General features: G+C 42.3%; 2 protein-coding genes across 7 annotated transcripts; one reads left to right on the top strand and one right to left on the bottom strand.

Annotated features, from left to right (window-relative positions):
- Positions 1 to 119: 119 nt before the first annotated feature.
- TATDN2 (TatD DNase domain containing 2) lies at positions 120 to 10,672 on the top strand. Of its 6 annotated transcripts, XM_083491319.1 has the most exons (8): positions 224 to 273; positions 335 to 846; positions 1,074 to 1,586; positions 2,422 to 3,792; positions 4,734 to 5,615; positions 6,780 to 6,907; positions 8,039 to 8,222; positions 9,112 to 10,672. In XM_083491319.1, exons 3-8 carry the CDS (start codon positions 1,092 to 1,094, stop codon positions 9,250 to 9,252), a joined length of 3,201 nt encoding a protein of 1,066 aa, XP_083347445.1. In that variant the 5' UTR covers positions 224 to 273; positions 335 to 846; positions 1,074 to 1,091; the 3' UTR covers positions 9,253 to 10,672. The 6 variants fall into 6 exon arrangements, with proteins under 6 accessions (XP_083347442.1, XP_083347444.1, XP_083347441.1 ...); XM_083491316.1 differs by lacking the exon at positions 335 to 846 and having other exon boundaries at positions 120 to 240; positions 1,210 to 1,586; XM_083491318.1 differs by having other exon boundaries at positions 134 to 838.
- Positions 10,673 to 12,281: 1,609 nt separating this feature from the next.
- On the bottom strand, positions 12,282 to 16,344 carry GHRL (ghrelin and obestatin prepropeptide). Its single transcript, XM_083493665.1, has 5 exons — positions 16,247 to 16,344; positions 15,887 to 16,035; positions 15,514 to 15,627; positions 13,528 to 13,636; positions 12,282 to 12,437 (listed from the first exon to the last, which is right to left on the bottom strand). Exons 2-5 carry the CDS (start codon positions 15,992 to 15,994, stop codon positions 12,418 to 12,420), a joined length of 351 nt encoding a protein of 116 aa, XP_083349791.1. The 5' UTR covers positions 15,995 to 16,035; positions 16,247 to 16,344; the 3' UTR covers positions 12,282 to 12,417.
- Positions 16,345 to 17,129: the final 785 nt, after the last annotated feature.

The raw sequence follows: 17,129 nt of genomic DNA, 5'->3' as shown, positions 1-17,129 counted from the left end.
CAAGCGCGCTTCTTCCCCCCGCCAAGCTCGCTTCCTCTTCCCGTTATGTTGCCCTGCGCTTCAGTCACGCGGACCCCTGCGCCGGGCACGCGCCCGCCCCCTGACCCTCCTCTCACCCAATCAGAAGACGAGCCTGTCCAACACCTTCCCCCTCCCCCCCCCCGCTTCTCCCGGCGTTCGGTTGCCGCCCCTAAGCTTTGTGAAGAACAGGGCGGCTGCGAGCGAGAGGAGGCGCGCGCGGTACTGTACTGAGCGACGAGAGTGGGGCCCTGGGCGGGGTGGGGGTGGGGGAGAGGGAGGCGCCGCGCGGCCTTGTAACTGCCAACCGCCCTAGTTTGAAAAGTGGAAGCCGCGCGTGGGGCAATGTTCCCCCAAGGGGGGGCGGCTGATGCGGGGAGGGAAAGAAGGCGGCTTCGTCTCCGAAGGGGCGGGCCCCCCAGTGAAGGCAGCCAATGGCTGCCGGCGCTTGGCAAGGAGGGAGGCCGCTTGCAGCCCCTGAGGAAATCTCTTCCTGGCCTCTTTCCTCCTTCCAGGAGTTAGGCGGGCTGTGGCTCCGGCGAGCCTCTTGGTCAACTGCCCCGCCCTCGCCCGCATTCCTGCTTCCCACTCAAGGCAGGCTGGGAGCTCCGGCCTCTTCCTCTGGTCCTCCTTTATGGGTGTTCAAGGGGGGGAGGATAGAAAGAGGCGCCCTGGCGAGTTGCTGGTGACATGGGTGGATCAGGGCCTTGATAAGCACAGGTACCTGAGTTCTGTGGGCACTAGCCTGGGTGCGCTTGAGAAACTCTGTGGTGGAAGTCGGGGAGCATGGCAGTCTGTTCTCCAGTCTTTGCATACACATGTACAGTGGTACCTCGGGTTAAGTACTTAATTCGTTCCGGAGGTCCGTACTTAACCTGAAACTGTTCTTAACCTGAAGCACCACTTTAGCTAATGGGGCCTGCTGCTGCTGCCGCGCCGCCGGAGCACGATTTCTGTTCTCATCCTGAAGCAAAGTTCTTAACCTGAAGCACTATCTCTGGGTTAGCGGAGTCTGTAACCTCAAGCGTATGTAACCCGAGGTACCACTGTATAAGTTCATACTTTAAAAGGACATGTTTCTAACGCCTTGCTGTTCTCACACATTACAGAAATGTGCGGTCTCTCTGCGGCGCAAGCTTGGGCAGCGTGTATGTGTTAAAAACTCTGGCTTTTCTCTCTTTTTATGCTCAGGTAATCCAGCCTCAATGCAGCCAAACAGGAGGCGTAAAATAGAGTGGGACAGCTTGTCTGTTGGATCGCCCGCCAAATATCGCAGACTCGCCAAAGAAGCGCCGTCACAGCCTTCCCCTAGCAGTAGGTCTGCTACATCCATTGAGACAGCTACATTCAGGAAAGCTCCAGAGTCTTATAAAGCGTTCTCGAGAACTTCCTTCGCTGCAGCGGATTCTTCCTCTGATGAGACTGAAACGAATGATGGAATTGACAGCATTCTTAGAGAGAGCCCAGACCGCCCTCTTTCCAATAAACTGTTCCTTGTAAAACGTCCCGCCTGTGACATGTCGGAGGAAAATGTGACGTCTTCGCCTCAAGAATCCTTGAAACAAAAGGTAGATAAGTGATGACAAATATTGGAATATCAGACAGGGTCGAGGGGAATTGCATTTGTTTATAATGTACTTGTGTTTGTTTGTTTTTATAGTTTTTATCATGGATGATGAAATCCTACCTTGGGAGTTTTTGTTGAAGGGTAGGATAGAAATTGTATGAATATTTAAATAAAATGTATTCAGGTTGCAATTCTTTGTCCCTTGGGAAGTGTCTTAGAGGGAGCCATATATACCAGAGCTTCTCCAGTGCTAGAACTTATGTCTGATTCCAGTGCCACAGTGCCTCTATAACTCTGGCCCTATTGTAGTTGTTGGGCCAAACGGGGCATGTTTAAGCTGTTTGTGGGCATGTTAGGGGAGGACTGTGAAATACTTTGAGTCTTTGGATTTACAGTCTTCTCAGCAGCTTTGAAGCGCCTCCAAACTGGAGAGAGAGATATTCCCACATGGGACCTGGTGTAAGTCTGTCCTGTACTGTTTCCAATGAGAAATCTAGCCAATGGGAATCAGTAGCAGTGTGGATTCATCAGTGCTTTAAATATGATGGTTAAAACACATTTCTCTCTCTCTGCCCCTTAGGATTGCAGCCTTAGTGGAGCATCCTTGGTAGCTTTTCATACTTTTTGAGGATAGTCAGGTTTTCAGAAATTTGTTAACTTATGTCCAGTTGCTTAGGACTAATTTGCCCTAACCAACCCCCCCCTTTTTTTTTTTTTGCAAACTATTGTATGGTTCTTTTAGGCTGGCCTTTTTAACCTACAATGTGAAGATATCATTTCTATGAAATGGATACTAGGTATGTTGTATGAAGTTTACACTGTTATTTACTGTTTAGATTAAACAAGATGGCTGCAGTGAGACAGGTCCAAGCCTCACACCAAGCACAGAAAGAAAAGGTGCTTCAAAGGAAGCAGGTGCTGAATGTGGCAGGAGGAGAATGAACGACCAGGACCAAGGATCTCGACTAATATACCGCAAAGCTCTGCTTGCTATACTTGGGGGACCACTGCGACCTAGAAGGGAGGTGGCACCTCCAAATGGAACCCTGGAAGAAAGCGTTCCTAAAAAAGTGGCATCTGAATCAACTGGCCACCTGAGACGTCCCTCAACAGCATCAAAACTTGGAGAGCAGCAACCTGGAAAAGAGTCAAACTGTCTGAAAACCATAGAAAAAGAGCACATTAATATTTCTATCAGGCAGGATAGAAAAGAGTCTCATGGGTCAGATGGCAGCTCAAGACGTGTATCTGTAGTTTCAAGTTCAGAAAGAGAAAAAGACTTTAAACAGGAGTCCACCTTTCGGAAAGCTGCTGCAGAAGATGAACATAATATCTCTAGGCATTGTGGAAAAGAGGCTTCCAGATCAAAGGGTAGCTTGAGGCATATTCGTGCATTATCAAGATCTGAAGATGAACCAGAAGTTGAACAGGACTCTGTCTTCCAGAAAGCTGCTGCAAAAGAAGAAAAGAAAACCTCTAGGCATAGTGGGAAAGTGGCTTCCAAACCAGGTGGCAGCTCAAGGCACATTCATCCATTAACAAGATTTGAAGATGAACCGGAAGTTAAGCAGGAGTCGACCTTTCAGAAAGTTGCTGCAAAAGAAGAAAACATTATTTCTAGGCATAGTGGAAAAGAGGCTTCTAGACCAGCGGGCAGCTCAAGGTATACATTATCAAGGTCTGCATTATCAAGATCTGAAGATGAACCAGAACTGGAAAAGGAGCCAAAAGACACCAACATTTCTGTTGGACGGAGTAAAAAAAAGGATTGCAGAGAGCATTGCAGATCAGATGGTAAATTTAAAAGCACATCTCACCTTTTACTGGTTGAAGAAGAACAAAAATATAAGCAAGAGTCCAGCAAACAGCAAAGTCAAACTGATGATGAAAATGCCTGTGCCAGTCCATCTAAAAAGGAGTATGGGAGACCAGGAAACCAGCTGAGAAGTGTGTCTGAAGTGTCCAGGTATGAAGGTGAAGAACTGTTCAAGCAAGGTTGCAGCAGTGAGAAAACTACAACAAAATACAACAGTACCTTCACAAAGCAGAAAACTGTGCCAAAAGAAAAATATGTTTGCCCCAGTTCATCTGATGCACGTTGTGTTACTGCTGCAAAGGAGTTTGTGAATTTCCAGAGGACAGTTATTGTGGAATCTTCTCCAAAACCTGTGTTTGTGGATGACCACAGTTCAGAAGTAAATGAGAAGGTGAGGCATTCTGTTGTGGAATAAGGTTTTCAAAATGAAACCGTAGCTAAATGTTCCTGAAATGTAATTGATTTCACACAAATGAAGAGCCAGCACTTAAAAGTAAACACATTCCCAAAAGTTTGAGAAATCCTTAAGATAGCTTCAAGGATTCACCCTTGAGCTAGTAGGAAAAGAATGTAGTTTAAGGAAACTTTAAACTTAAATTTAAATTACTAAAAGGTGCTATTTAAACACAGAATCCTTCCAAATGGTTGTAGAAATGTTTAGTAGCGGTTTTCAGAGGTGCAGGATGTAAGACAAAATAGTAGTTACAAATACAACCTTTGTTGTTTGTATGATTCAGGATTAAGAGATAGTTTTCTGAATTCCATTAACTTAGAAATTGCCATGTAGCAATGTACAAAACTGATTTAATCCTTTTTATGATGTCATGTGGCCTTTTCTGGATGACACTCATAATAATAAATTGTGTCCCATATAGCATTGCTGATCAATACAGAAGTCTTCAGTGATCCTCAAATTTTACTTACCTTTTGTGGTCGACTACCAAATATCCGAAACAAAGTGGTGTTTGCTCTCTGTGAATAACAAACGCAAGACTAACATGCTTTTATTTCAATGTGCCTTTTCTACCAGTTGTCTGAATGGCATGTTACAATTCTTAAGCATTTTTCACATATTGTTGCCTTAAATTATACAAAAAATCCCTCATATCTTCCTTTACTTTTGTTACAAACCAGTATAGGTATGGCAGGCCTAACAGAGATTAGCTGGAGAGCCATGTCTATTTTTCTTTTAAAAACAAAATCTGCATACCTCTTGTATTTTTGTCCTCTTCCCCTGTGACCTGGTCATCTTCCCTTGCATATAATTTAAACTAATCAGATGCAAGATAACCAAGCTGAATTGATTTTTTCATTTTATTTCATGACTTGCAGTTAATGGGGAAAGAAAGAGAGTCCTCGGCTGAAAGTGATTGGTCCGACATGGAGGATGCAGAACCACCTAGTACTTTCTCCCAGGAGGATTCTATCCCAAACCACAGTACGCCAAAAACAGTGGAGACTTCACAGTTGGCAACAGAGTTGGTGATGTATCCTCCTCATTTGTACAATCGCAGAATGAGCGACTATACAAAGTATTGGACAAGCTGCAGCAAGCCAGTGGATTGTTCTTCTTTTTCATGTTCTTCTGAAGATACCTCATATGCCACCCATCTTTGTGATGTTTCATTAGATACCTCAACTGATAGCCCATCAACTACACCAAGGGATAAAGAACCTTGTATGCGTATTAGGCCCCGGTCACTTGGTTCTCAACTGGGCGATGAAGAGAAAAACAGACGACGGAGTAAAGAAGTAGCATCAAGTGTTCCTATTTTCTCCACATCTCGCAAGTCAGAGTCTTTTGTCAATCATTGTGCAAACCAGGATTTGCCTGATGACCTGCCTAAATATTTAAAAGAAGGGTTTATTGATACTCACTGCCATTTGGATATGTTATATACAAAGACAGCTTTCAGGGGCACTTTTTCTAAGTTTCGAAAGACTTACAGTAGCAGCTTTCCTGAAGAATTTCAGGGATGTATAGCTGACTTTTGTGATCCTCGTACATTGAACAACTACTTATGGGAAGATTTATTAAAGGAAGACATGGTTTGGGGGGCATTTGGCTGTCATCCTCACTTTGCACGTTATTACACAGACCTTCATGAAAGAAGTATCTTGCAGGCAATGAGGCACCCCAAAGCTATTGCCTTTGGCGAAATGGGGCTGGATTACTCTTACAAATGTAGCACTGAGGTCCCAACGCAACATAAGGTAAAAGAGAGTGCTGTTACTTTCTGTGCTCAGTGTCTCTTAAGATTTGTGAAGAAAAAAGTCATTCACTTTGTAAGATGTCATTGGTCTGTAAAGTTGTGAAGCAGTTGTTCAAAAAACCCACTAAGTTGAGATGACAGTAGCTTTCTTTTGGGAAAAAAAAAACCTTTCCAGTCCATTGCTCGGAGTATATTGCAATCCACAGAATAAGAGGATTGGTGGCTAAATCATTTTGTAGTGCTGGTTAAATGTATTAATGTGCAGTGCTGACCTAGAACACAGGGGTGATACGAAGCTGAAATAATTCTTAAGCATTTCTGTTATCTAATCACTCGTAATGGGCTTTGGTTTGAATACATTAGCAAAAGAGACATACCCCATATTTTGGAATTTCAGCAGCACGTGATTTCTACATCCAAAAAGTAGTATTGCAGTGGTGTATGGTAGCAAACAACCTACTAGCAGAAATGTTTGGTCAATAGCTCAGGTAAGTGGTCAGAACAGGAAGAATGCAAGAAAAATGCATCATCGTGTGTAATATTTGTTGGCTGCAAAAGAACAATTCTCAAGAAAATGTGTTCGAAAAACTTGCTGTAGACACAGAACTATACATTGAACGGCTTGGATCCAGAGTTGCTGGTTTCCCCCCTTGCAACCCCCTGGGACTCTTTTGAAGAGTCCCTAAGTTTTCTTGAGCAGCTGTTCAGTGGCTAGGGAGCTGCAGGGAGGAAGAGGAACTGGTAAAAATTGCCTTCATTTCCTACAGCAGCTGTTGCATGAGTGGAAATCTATTGAACATGTCAGTATCTACAATTTGATCTGTTTATCCAGTGTTAAATTATTCATACTGCTTTTAGTTTAGTATGTGGTGTTTCCTAATTGCATCAGCATCATGTACAATACTGACACTGAAGCTCAGCAAGTCTGCTCCTTTAATGCCTTTTAAAATGAAATAAATGAAAATGTGCTCCTGGACAGTTTTCTCTCTCTTATGTCCCCCCTGCCCCACTCCCTAACAAAATGGACTGTGTTGATAAAAGTAGTAAGATTATAAATGGTAGTGGTGGAGTGAGGTACTAGATTGTTTTCCACACATCTTACAGTTTTGTTCTCGGGGCAGTTCTAATAGCATTTGAAGATATACTCCTTTCTTGCTTGCTTCAGGTATTTGAAAGGCAACTGAATCTTGCTGTTTCCTTAAGGAAACCATTGGTAATTCACTGCAGAGATGCTGATGATGACTTGTTGGAAATCATGAAAAAATGCGTACCCAAAGACTACAAGATACACAGGTAATTGTATTAAATAATTTTAAGTCTACCCATCCTTGACTTTAAAAAGAAGCTGAAGGCCAGAGGTCCTAAAATTCTGTATGGCTGTGATTCCCTGGTTATGACTTACAAAGACCTATAGGGCTTAGGTACAAGGTATCTGAAAGAATGTACAGTGGTACCTCGGGTTACATACGCTTCAAGTTACACTCAGCTAACCTAGAAATAGAACCTCGGGTTAAGAACTTTGCTTCAGGATGAGAACAGAAATTGTGCTCTGGCGGCGCAGCAGCAGCAGGAGGCCCCATTAGCTAAAGTGGTGCTTCCGGTTAAGAACCGACCTCCAGAACAAATTAAGTACTTAACCCGAGGTACCACTGTATTCCCTCGCAGAAACCCGCCTGGGTTCTGAGATCCTTGGGGGAGGCCCTTCTCCTGGTCCTGCCACCCTCAGACATACTTAGTGGGGATGCAGGAGAGGGCCTTCTCGGTGGCTGCTCCCAGACTTTGGAATTTCCACCCTAAAGAAGTTAGGCTGGCTCCCTCATTGTCTTTCCACTGGCAAGTGAATACTTTCTTGTTCGAACATGCTTTGGGGAACTGGCTGCTTTTAATTTGGGGGCTGGTGCCATGCAGTTTGTGTTGTGATTGGATGTTTTTAGTACACATCTCAAAAAGCTATGTGTTGTGTGTTTAATTGTTTTTTAATTATTGTTCCCACCCACCCCAACATTTTTAGCTGTTCTTATTTTATCTGTAAGCTGCCATGATTTCCTGTCAGAGAAAAAGTCGGTGTATACATAAATAAAATCTCCCTTTCTATTTAAAAAGTTACCATTTAATTTTTCAGACCAGCATTCTAAAATCATAAGTGAAAATTAAGACATAACTTGAATGCTTCGAAGGTCTCTATTTCATTGAAATTAGATTCTGTAATTCCTTGAATATAGTATTAAAATTATAATCTGCAGCTTCCGCAACCAATTTTGGCTGAAGTGTGGCTTTTATTCCAAGAAGAAATTAACAACATAGCAGCCACCATTCTGTGTCCAGCTTGCTGTGTGGTCTTTAGCATGGCCAGCATTACTGTTTTCCTGTTGCTGGTTGGCCATCGTATGTTGCAGAATGACCATTGTTTTCTCTCTATCTTAGGCATTGCTTTACTGGCAGATACAGTGCCATAGAACCATTGTTGGACCACTTTCCAAATCTTACTGTTGGATTCACAGCACTGCTGACATATCCATCTGCTACAGAGGCTAGAGAGTCAGTTCAGAAAATCCCTTTAAGTAGAATAGTTGTAGAAACAGATGCGCCATATTTCCTTCCTAGGCAGGTAAGGTATTTTGTTTTATTTGGGGTTGTTTGCAATCCTTTGTCCCTTTATTGTGTGCTGATTGATACTTCATTAAAATAATGTCCTTTCTTGTTTTGGGGTGTAGTTTGAAAGAAAATGTTAATGGTTTAGGGTGAAGCAGGCCCTTCATATAGCGTAATGCAGTGGGGTTTTTTATCACTCCTTCCTGTTGAAAGTCATGGTCCAGGAAGAGAGGGGGAAATATCAAAAGTCAAATCACTGCCCACACAGGTGGGGTCATCAGGAAAGGTTTGGGGTCTTGGACCATGGTCTCCATTTCCTCAAGGAAGGACTTCTGGCAAGAGATAGGCTGCACCTCACAGTGGTTGGCAAGAATGTGTTTGGTAAGAATCTCACAAACCTGATCAGAAGAGCTTAAAGTAAATCCTGAGGGGGAGGGAGACAATATTACAGATGACAGGGAAACACCTGGTACTGGGGATAGTAGCTTCATAGATGCGCAGAAAACTGAGGCGGTGCTACCTGTTAATGGGCAGGAAACTACAAGAAAGAAGCAGCTGCAGGAGGTCTGACATGCCATCTGGACTTTAAGAAGGCTGATTTCAAAAAGCTAAAGGAGCTACTGAGGCATAGCTCAGTTGGTAGAGCATGAGACTCTTAATCTCAGGATCATGGATTTGAGCCCCGTGTTGGGCAAAATATTTCTGCACACCAGGGAGTTGAACTGAATGATCCTTGTGGGCTCAACTTTACCATTCTATGATTTTGTTGGGGGAGATCCCATGGCCAGAAATACTCAAAGATAAGGGAGTCAAAGATGGATGGGAGTTTGTTAAATGTGAAATATTGAAGGCACAAATGCAGACAATAACCTTATCTCCTAAAACTCTGCTGCTTCTTTTTCCAGGTTCCCAAGACTGTATGCCAGTATTCACATCCAGGAGTAGCTCTGCACACCGTTAAAGAGATTGCTCGGCTCAAGGAAGTGTCATTGCCTGCCATGTTAGGCATTCTAAGACAAAACACAAAAAGAATATATGACTTGTAGGGAAGCACCAGGGAGTGTGGAAAAGAGCTGATGAGGAAATACTTTTTATGTAAATATAAATTTGGAACTTGCACATTAATGTTGACCAGCTTGGATATTGTGACTTCTGGAAACAAGGAAAATATTAATAAGTGCTTAATTGAACCACAGTCCTTTAAAGTTCACACCTTTTCCTGCTGCTTCCCCTCCCCTCTGCTATTTGTTCCCTTCCTTTTAAGGTGCCTTAGTGTTGATTTTATTCATAAGAGTGGCTTTCTTTTTTAATTTTAAATTATCTTGGGCAGCCAAAAAATTGTCAGCATATTGATTTTTTAAATTTTTTATTTGCTTTTTTTAATGTATCTGAAGGAGATTATAACTGAGCATTTTTAGAAGGCCAGTTTCCAATAGAAAGGAGAAAGCCAGGGATGCCTTAGTACAGGGTAGTCAATATGGTGCTCTCCAAACGTTGGACTCCAACTTCCATTAACTCCAGCCCCACCATGGCCAGTGACCAGGAATGATGGGCAGTGGACCCTGATGGCTACCCCTGGTAAGGCGAGGCTTAGCCTTAAAAAAGAAAGTGCTCCTAAATTGTCTTTGCCTTGTCTGATTATTTCTCTTGAAGCTGCAGTCCATGTAACTGCAATACCATATATTCTTAGTTGAAAACCTTCCATTTGGTATAGCATGAATATACTCAAAGAAGTAATGACATACATTACCAGTATATGATAGTAATCCCCCCCCCCATATGCATTAGCACAAAGGATCATTTCTAAGGATGTCTATAAACTATATGGCAAGAACCTTAAACTGAACTGAATTTGCATAATAACTCAGAGATACTGAAAGGGCTGTGAAATACTCTCTAGATCTAACCTCTAATCTGGTGTCATCTGCATGTTGTTGGACCACCACTCCCATGCTGGCTGGGACTGATGGGAGCTGGAGTCCCAACAGCATCGGGAGAGCCTTAGGGTGAGGAAGGCTACTCTAGATACACTGTGTTCTCCAGAAACCGAAGCACACACAAAGTAATTAAACAAAGCAAGGGAGTGAAATAGGCTCTCAAGATTATTTTGTGGTAAACCATGATTTGTTTTTGTTTTAATTAGGCAGTTTTAACCTCTGCAGTGGGTTCCTTTTTAATAAAGAAAAATGATTCCATGTTTCTATATTGTTCTATTATGTATTATTTGGACTTAAAAAAGATTACTTGTAAATAAACATATTTTTATATACATATTCATACATGTTGTATACATGACTCTTGGGCAAGAAATTAAAGTATTGCAACCAATAACATGGAAAGCAAACATTGTTGTTCTCTGCTCTTCCTTTGCCTTCAGTTCAGCAGTGTCTTCATGTTATATGGAAAGGTCCTTCTGTATATACTTCTATTTGTTTTATTAAAAGTGTTTCCTAATGTTTGTGAAAATAGCATTCTAAGTAACTTTTTCCTTCTGCACACGTGTGTGAGGTGTATGTATGTATGTATGTATGTATGTATGTAGGAATAACAATAAAACCATGCTCTCCCTTTCCAGTCATAAGACAGCTCTCACTTTTCCATCTTTAAAACATCACCGGAGCACAAACTTAGCTGTTTGACACCTTGAAACTCTCAAGCCCAGATTTGGCTTACTATAACCACATGAATGATTTGGCTCTCTGGTTGGAGGCGCTATGCTTCTGAAAATCAGCTGCTGGAGACCACAGAAAAAGAGTGTGTTCTTGTGTTCTTGTGATAAAGCTCCACTTGTGGGTTTTCCACGGGCATCTGGTTGGCTACTGTGAGAACAATGCTGGACCAGATGGGCCACTGGCCTGATGCAGCATGCTCTTATGTCCTGGCAAAGAGGAACTTGACCCATTTTGCTCCTCCCTAGGCTTTTTAGGGCAGTGCAGAATGCTAGCAGTGTGGTGGTCTAACCCAGAAATATAGTTAAGGTCTCTCCTCCTCAATCACTGCCATTCTGTACTGACCTAAAAAGCCCAGGCTGCAATCTTCTTAGGAGCTAGCATGTGTAATGGCCTGGGATTCAGACTCAGAGGCTGAACCTGAGGAATCCCAGCCTGCACAGGATGGGTCCTCACCTGTGCTGGATCCTCAGGTGCAGGCACCAGCTGAGTCTGCTCTGGCTCCTGAGGTGATGGAGGACCCATTGCCTGCAGGCGCTGCACTCTCAGCTCCGTCAGGGGAAGAGGAGGTTGCCTCGGCCTGGTAACCCTCCAGCCTCCCCTGAGCTGCAGAGGCTCAGGGCAGAGAGGCGGAGGGAACTAAGTTCCCGCAGGAGGAGTGTTCGCCTCCAGGCCAGGAGAGGCGAGTCACCTGTGGACCGGGGCCGCCCTATGCCTCGGGGCAGATAAAAGCCAGCCAGCCCCAGTGCCAGGTTGCGGGAGCACCATTTGTTGGTAGCCAGTTCCTGCCTGCACCCTGTCCTGCCGGAGCTCCTGACCTCACCCGACTCCCTGCCTTGGACCCAGCTTCAGCTTTGATGGATTGCCTTCAGACTGGACTCGGACCTCGCTTCACGGTTAACCCACAGGACCAGCACAGCATGTCTGCATGGGACATAGTATAGTTTAGCATGATATGCTAATGTGGCTCAATTGCCTTGAAGTAGAATTTAGGAGTCCCTTGACCTGCTTTTTTAAAATGCATGCAACATAGCAAAAAAATGTCATTCTTTGCAGTTATGCCTGCGATCCAGATCATAGCTAATAAACAGGAAGCCTCATCCTTTTTTGTGGTAGCAATTGTATTCCCTAGTGTCAACACAGTTCTTCCTTTGATGAAAGAAAATTCCACACTGTTTTAGAAACTGATAAATAAGCACAAGCTCAGATATTCTTTTCTCCTGCAAAAAATGCATGAGGCAATCAATAATATCCAGCTAAATTTATTCTAGTCTCCCAGCTCTTTCCCCTGATTACAATCTTTCCGCTAACCCTCTTATTTGCATATTTTATTTTATTTCTTTACAAAGCTCTGTAGCTTTGCCATCACAGAATCTTCCAATAAGTTGCTAGATATGCTTTTAACATTCTGTAATAAAGGCATTTATTAGGTATGTCAGATAGCATAAAGTAAGATTTGAAGCAGTAGAATTCAAAGCATGAAACTCGTTTTAATGTAAAGTTGTTATGTTAACTCCAGCATCTCGATTTTCAGCTGTTTTTTCACTGTGTTTCTTGGCTTTCTGAAAGGTCAACAGGGCAGTAGTTAATATAAAAAGCTATGTTAATGTAAAATGATTTTCAAGGCTCTACCTGTTAAAAGAGCAAGTAATATATGAATGAAGGTAGACATGAGAAGCTATATATATATATTGTCCCCATACATAAAGTGTTAACTCCATGGGATCAATAGCAGTAAAGCGGGTAGAGAACGCTTCAGCAAAATAACAACAACAACAACAACTCTGAAATCTGTTCTTAGTTATGGGGGTTTCCCCAACCCACTGGGGCAGATATAGACAAGCACATAGGAACTCTTGTTGCATTAATGGGTGACTTCATTGATAGAACACTTTGTCTTTTAGCAGGAGTGCTACCCTACAGGATTTCCTGAGCCTTATGCTTTGTTTAGATTGGGTCTCCTACCCCACCACCACTTCCAATCTGAAACATAAAAATAGGTTTGTTTTCCACTGTGATGGATAACAGCTGGAGTTCATTTTGCCACAAAGATTACAAGTCCCATACATTCAAAATATGATTAAATCATGACATGGGTTTGAAAATGCACAAGATTTACAAATGAAAAACATGGTGGCCGCCTAGTTATTCTGAATGCATAATCCTAAAATATTCATGTATACAGTCCTCCTATCTAAGCATATTTACTTGGAAGCACTTGTTTAAGAGGAATATTCTCTAGTAACTATTTAGGATTGTTGGTGTGCAACCAGATCCTAAGCATAATTTACTCAAACAAGTTATGTTTGTTCCCATGTAGATGTGCATTTGTGTGCAGCCTTAATTTCTGATGACTTGGGCTAGAAACAGAACTGAGGTATTTATCAAGTAGATTGAAAGGAACCTACAGCTTGTACAATAGCAGGGAATGCATTGAGTTGCCTTTGCAGCTGATGTCATTGTTTTATCACTGCATGGACTGATGTAGTTAGGGGAGGATATTCAAAATGTGTTATACGGGGTATATTAATAATAATAATAATAATAATAATAATAATAATAATAATAATAATAATAATAAAGTTGATCTCCAAATACCTTGTGGAGTGAATTTGGGTAAAAACCCTGGTTCCTTGAATGAGGAGATGTTACCTTTATTGCCTTCAACAAGTATGTCTTCCAGAAGCTTCTCCAGTATTGGGCCATAGTCTTTGTACTGATCTTCTGAGATTTTCATGCCAATTTCAAAGGGAACAGTGAACTAAGGAAAGTTGCAGGATGTTAAGGTTAGACTTTATTACTACTATTTATTATTACCATATACCCGCACAACTCAGGGTGGTTCACAACATAAAAACACAATATAAAATCATTCCAGGCTATTACACTTTGTAGGCAATATTTACAGAACTAAAGACTTGTTTTCTATATCCGCTTTCAAAGCCTAAAATAGCCAAAGAACTAGTTGGCCTCAGAAAAACCAGGCAACAGCATTCATATGCAAATTACAAAGTGCTCACCAGGTAGCTTGGTCATTAACCATTTTTCAGAATCTGTGTGTACAAATGATTTCCATGAAGGACTGGCCCAAAACATTTTGCTGCCTGAGGCAGGGGACAAGATGAAAAGATGACTGGACTGACAACTGAATCTTATTTCAACACTAATGAAGGGATAACATCCTCCACTGAACCTCTGTCTTTCAACAGAAAGGGTTCAGGGGTTATGAAGAACAGCCATGGGAGTGCTGCTGTGCCCCGTCAGCACCTGCTGCCTGTGGCAGTTGCCTCACTTTGTCTAATGGGAGGACTGGACCTACTTCTAGAAGAAAGGGCCTAGTTTCCATTATTTATAATTTGGAGCTTTGTGGTCAATATGGAAGGGTTAAGAACTGTGTGGGAAGCTGCCACATAAGAGATTCCATTTCAGAAACCAGTCTGAAACAATTTTTAAGGACAACCTCATCTGCAGTGCACAAGTCATTTCTGCAGACATAGCGCCTTACTCCTTCATGACTTCGTTGTGTTTCTGGTGCAAGAGAGACTAGAAATCCCTATTTTACCTGTGGTGGCCCTGCGATACTGTCCCAACGTTCTTGGAACAGGCATTTGACACTATCCTGGACATTGTATGACAAGACTGTATAGACAGACCAGACCCTGCTCTATTTCGTCAGTATATACAGAGAGCCACAGAAATAGTTTATCCATGCCACAAGGACATTATTTTGTTTCAGACACAGCAAGAATGCAAAGCAGCCAGTTATCAGCAAAGCTTACCCGACTCTTCTGTTCATACCTTCTTCTCTCAAGGTTATTGGAAAACCTAAATACCAAATGAGGTGGTAAAGAATGTCCCGTTTTCATACACAGAGAGTAATTTCTGGGTCCTGTCCTTCATTATCTCATTCTTGTTGCAAATAAGAATCCTGTTCAGTGGCTAGATACTAAATACTAAAAAGACTTCAGTTACAACCCCTAGCTGCCTTGTAAGCAAATGAAAAATAAAAGTTTTAAAAGTGAGTAGAAAGAGGCAAGAGATCCGAGACCCAACATAAAAGATTCAAGGTTCGGGCCCTTTGGGTTACCCATACTGTGCATGGGGTTATCTGTATATGCACTGATCTCTGACTGGAGTATGATTTTGGGCAGTGGCTATTTGTACATGAAAATGCTTAATGCTATGTCTTAAATTATGGGGTTCCCCCCTTTTGTTAAGATACTATGTACATCAGTAAAATGTTTTAGGAGGAGGGGAAATATTTTACTCTTAATTTGCTTGGTACAAGTTGATTTGGGGCAGCAGGGGTGGGGAGTAGCAGACCCTCCATGTCCCTATTTTCCAGGGACCATCCCAGTATCTGATTTGACCTCACTTTTCCTTAGGATGTCCCTATTTTCACTGGAGAAATGTTGGAGGGTATGGAGTTATCTGACCCGCAAGCTATCTGAGGGCAATCCTGTACAGGGAAGGTTTTTTATGTTTAATGTTTTATTATGTTTTTATATATGTTGGAAGCTGGTCAGAGTGGCTGGGGCAACCCAGTAAGATGTGTGGAGGATAAATAGTAAAATTACCATTATGAATGGGACGTCCCTATTTTTATTGGAGAAATGTTGGAGGGTATGGAGTAGTTACCTTTATTTCTATTTCATTGCTGTCTTTCTCAGTCTCACTTCCATGAACATCCAAAAATGTTTCTGCATCTCGGCGGTGGAACTTTGTTGTAGGTTTTGGGGAGACTTTTCGCTGCTAAAAACAAATCACATGCAAACCCAATAGGCAAATGATTAACTGTCCAGGATGAAACACCTTTTGATAAAGTATCAGCAGTGGCGTAGCGTGGGGGGTGCAGGGGGGGCCGGCTGCACCGGGCGCAACATCTGGGGGTTAGGGGGCGCAAATCCACGGGTTAGGGGGCGCAAATTACTTGCCTTGCCCCGGGTGCTGACAACCCACGCTATGCCACTGAGTATCAGTGTGGGGACGTAGCGATGTGTTCAGCATTTACCTGAGTTTTTGGTTGTTCGGGACTTAAAAAACTGGAACCGGCTGTGGTGGTCTCTGTCCAGAGAGAACAGATAAGAAGCATTCCTACCACCATGTTTCTGATAAACATGGTTGTCTTTAAAAGATGCCTGTGATTCAAGCTGTATCGACCTGCAACACAAAGAAAAGTGGTGCATTCTCAAATAAACTATTTGTTTTAAACTCAATAGGTGAATCACATGAACTGCTAAAGTTTTAATTAGTCCATCATTTAATAAAATTTGGCACATAGAGCCAGGATCCCCATACATTAATAAACTCGGTATATAATGTTTTTAACAATGTAAAACAATGCTAAGCAAGAGGTAGAAAAATGTCTTACCCAATACTTCCTGCACATATGAATTAATGGAGAGCAGTGTTGAAAGCCTTTAAATAGTCATCAGTAATGTTTGCTTTGTGTACATAATACCTTTCAGTCCAAGTAGTATTAGGCATTCCTTGGAAACACATTTCAATTAAGTTAAGCAGTAAACGTAAGGAAATGCGTTTGATGCATTAGCTTCAAGAATCTAATGCTTTTGGGGGGAAAATCTGTTTGATTTGTCTAAGAATTTTTATATTGCAAGGGTAAAATAATAAGATACAGCTGGCACAAATACACACACGCGCACGCATATATACACATACACATGTTTTTTTTCTGGGGGTGTGCATACCCCTAAACATTTTGTGAATCCCAGTTTGAACTATAAAATCACTATAGTGATTTTCTTGAGTCAAAATGACAGTACAGTGGTACCTCTGGTTAAGAACTTAATTCGTTCCAGAGGTCCATTCTTAACCTGAAACTGTTCTTAACCTGAAGCACCACTTTAGCTAATGGGGCTTCCTGCTGCCGCCACGCCTCCGGCATGCAATTTCTGTTCTCATCCTGAAGCAAAGTTCTTAACCCGAAGTACTATTTCTGGGTTAGCAGAGTCTGTAACCTGAAGAGTATGTAACCCGAGGTACCACTGTACCCCTAAACAATTTTAAAGAAAAAAGCAGTGTGTGTGTGTGTGTGTGTGTGAGAGAGAGAGAGAGAGAGAGAGAGAGAGAATGAGAATTCCTGGGTGGCAAGATCCAAGTTTGAGACAAGTACTAGTCTTTGGTCAGAGAATCCCAGTGCAGATTTTAAAGCCACAAAACAAAACGTGGAAATATAGGCAGTTAGACCTTTAAAATATGCCCCTCTGAGTTCCAAAATGTCCCCTCACAAATAA

This window comes from Podarcis liolepis, assembly GCF_965112155.1.
Source record: "Podarcis liolepis genome assembly, chromosome: 2".
Lineage (NCBI taxonomy): Eukaryota > Metazoa > Chordata > Lepidosauria > Squamata > Lacertidae > Podarcis > Podarcis liolepis.
Note: the sequence above shows the minus strand (reverse complement) of the source record. Positions and strands in the feature narration are given on the sequence as shown.

What these genes read in the sequence shown, in the direction of transcription:
- TATDN2 (XM_083491318.1), top strand. Translation starts at nt 1,092, where the DNA reads ATGTTTCTAACGCCTTGCTGTTCTCACACATTACAGAAATGTGCGGTC. An exon ending in GTTCAGAAGTAAATGAGAAG is followed by an intron (nt 3,793 to 4,733) that starts GTGAGGCATTCT and finishes CATGACTTGCAG; the next exon opens with TTAATGGGGAAAGAAAGAGA. An exon ending in AGGTCCCAACGCAACATAAG is followed by an intron (nt 5,616 to 6,779) that starts GTAAAAGAGAGT and finishes TGCTTGCTTCAG; the next exon opens with GTATTTGAAAGGCAACTGAA.
- GHRL (XM_083493665.1), bottom strand. Translation starts at nt 15,994, where the DNA reads ATGTTTATCAGAAACATGGTGGTAGGAATGCTTCTTATCTGTTCTCTC. An exon ending in CCGAACAACCAAAAACTCAG is followed by an intron (nt 15,628 to 15,886) that starts GTAAATGCTGAA and finishes ATTTGTTTTTAG; the next exon opens with CAGCGAAAAGTCTCCCCAAA. An exon ending in GCAATGAAATAGAAATAAAG is followed by an intron (nt 13,637 to 15,513) that starts GTAACTACTCCA and finishes AACTTTCCTTAG; the next exon opens with TTCACTGTTCCCTTTGAAAT.